At 36.7% G+C, this 2554-nt stretch overlaps 1 protein-coding gene across 1 annotated transcript in view; it reads right to left on the bottom strand.

Annotated features, from left to right (window-relative positions):
- Npm1 (nucleophosmin (nucleolar phosphoprotein B23, numatrin)) overlaps positions 1 to 2554 on the bottom strand; it is a gene marked incomplete in the record, with an annotated part of 67714 nt that overhangs the window by 6362 nt on the left and 58798 nt on the right. Inside the window, 2 exon segments of the mRNA XM_013509269.1 lie at positions 2287 to 2354; positions 2445 to 2554. Of these exon segments, the coding sequence (XP_013364723.1) occupies positions 2287 to 2354; positions 2445 to 2554 (178 nt within the window).

Here is a 2554-nt window from a genome sequence, read left to right as displayed (position 1 = left end):
CGGGAGCACCCTGGGAGCTTGTGCCCTCTGTCTCTTCCTGTGTGTGTTCCATAATTTTGCTGTCTGCCCAATAAATGAGCACACCCTGTTTTTTTTTTTTTTGGTTTTTCTCTGGTACCAGGAACTGAACTCACGACCTTGCGCTTGCCAGGCAGGCGCTTTGCCGCTGAGCTAAATCCCCAGCCCCCAAAAGGTAGTCATTTTTATCAGAGGACTTGACCATGGACCTTAGTTGGACACCAGATGTACTAACACCAAAGAAGTAGCTTTCATGAAAATTAACTTGTGCAATGACCACCATCAAGACAGTAGAGAGAAACCACAGAATGAGATAAAATATCCCTTAATCAAATATTTAATAAGATATCCATTACAGTAGGTAATTCTTGTAACTCAGAAGCACCAGTACTCAAAAGTTTAGACACGCCAAGGATCTCATAGGATTTTCTTTAAAGACACACACAAATGTCTAGCTGACCATCACGGGTCTTCAGAGGCCTGAGCAAAAAGCTCAGGGCTAAGCACACATGAGGGTCCTGAGTTCAATCCCTACTACAGCACACACCAAAAATTATGAGTCATCAAGGAAATAGAAAGTGCACCCAACAAGGAGATAGTGGATAGGAATGTTATTACACAAAAATAGTGACAAGCACTCAGACAGTATGGACAAATCCAAATCTCCATTCACTGCTGGTGCCAGTACAATGAAATAGTTCAGCCACTTTTGGAGAACAAGCTTGGTAAGTTGCTAGTAAGTCAAACCTGGAGTTACCCATAGCAATTCTGCTTCAGTTAGGTACTCAGAAAGAAAACATGCCTACAAATCCTCAGGCTGGTAGCTGCAAAGACCACATTATGATTCCTTTATGGCAAGTCTCTAAAACAGGCCAATTTATAGACAAAGTTCATAAATGGCTGACCAGTATTTCTGAGGTGAAGAAATGTTGAGAATTTGAGTTAATAGCTATAAGCTATGAATATAGCAAAGCTAATGAATTATACACTTTAAATAGGTGAATTGGGAAAAGGGAGACTCAAAATTACTGGAGGGGGAAGAGTCCAGAAGTTTGATTAGACAAAATTCCATTTCAAACTAGTCAAAAGGAAAAAAGAAAAAAAAAAATCAAAAACCAAAGCAACTTATGTAGTTAAAAACTTATCTTCCCAATACTTAAAGGAAATCCTTGTGTTAGAACAAGTATTATGATGTATTAAGCATGTCTATTATTATGTGTTTCCTACAACAACCACTGTGAAAAGTTAATGATTATTCAATAGGTCACTCATGTATAGCTCTATTTTCTTTAGATGCCACGTTGAAGATACCCAAGTATAGTACAACTATTGATAATCTCCTACCTCTTTTGTCTGCAACTCACTATTATTTGTCTATTTGTTTTCCTGAGAAACTATCTTGTAGATAACAATATGTAAAACAATAACCATTGATAATTTCCTACCACTCTGTAATTTGGTAAGCCCTCCCTATTATGTTATCCTTCTTTTACTCTTTAAAAAAAAAAAAATGTATTAAGCCACATACAAACAGCACATTAAGTAATTTTTAATTGCATTTTGCTACTGTAAAACTTTGGCTTTAGAATACAGTCACTATAGGGGCTGCCACTGTATTAGAGAATAATTGTTCCTGTAAAACTATGAGCCAACAGCTGCATCAACTATGATATTCCTGCCCAAATTTTTAAAAGAACATTTAAGAAGCCCACATACAGCAGTATAATCATATGTTCCTACCAAGAAAATATATTCTAAGGAATATGTTCCTATGTAAAGGTACCCTCAGGTGTCTATGATTTATTCTTAAAACCTGGTTTGGACCTTAGTAACATCAGTATGTACATTTTCTCCTTACTATACCGAACTCAAAGACAACTCAGAGGAGACTAAGGATGATAAAACTGTACATTCTTAGAGACAAAGCTAAAAAGGTATTAGGAGTTACTAGTATTGTTGTACAGGACTTCATTCCACTGTGTAACTGTTTATTACCACAGCCTTGACCTAGTGCAATAAACACGGACTCTTGTTTCCAAAGTTTTCAATTGGCAAGAAAAGTTCAACAACCTTTTAGTATCTCATTTTGTTATGAGTCAAAGAACCATGCCAGTATCTTTACTTATAAAGGCATACTTTCAGCATAGTTTTAGGCCCAAACTCAACCAAAAGCAACATAAAAGCAATATACTCTTCACGACTTGGTAATGACTTTCCAAAAATTCTTAACCATCCATATAAGTATGTCAAGTTCCTTATAGTACTTACTCTTCATCATCATCCTCATCCTCATCCTCCTCATCTTCATCTTCATCAGCAGCAAGTTTTACTTTTTTCTTAAAGAAAAATGCATAGTCATGAATAAGATGTAATCCTTATCAAACTGAAAGCTAGAACACATAATCTGCAGTAAAATCATCTCTTACCTGTGGAACCTTGCTACCACTTCCAGGGGCAGATCGCTTTCCAGATATACTTAAGAGTTTTACATCCTCTTCCTCCTCATCATCTGACTCTGCATCTTCCTCCACAGCTA

The sequence above is a fragment of the Chinchilla lanigera genome, unplaced genomic scaffold (genome assembly GCF_000276665.1).
Source record: "Chinchilla lanigera isolate Chin_1 unplaced genomic scaffold, ChiLan1.0 scaffold00007, whole genome shotgun sequence".
Classification (NCBI taxonomy): domain Eukaryota; kingdom Metazoa; phylum Chordata; class Mammalia; order Rodentia; family Chinchillidae; genus Chinchilla; species Chinchilla lanigera.
The sequence above is the reverse complement of the archived record's forward strand: the minus strand, read 5'-3'. Positions and strand labels throughout refer to the sequence as shown.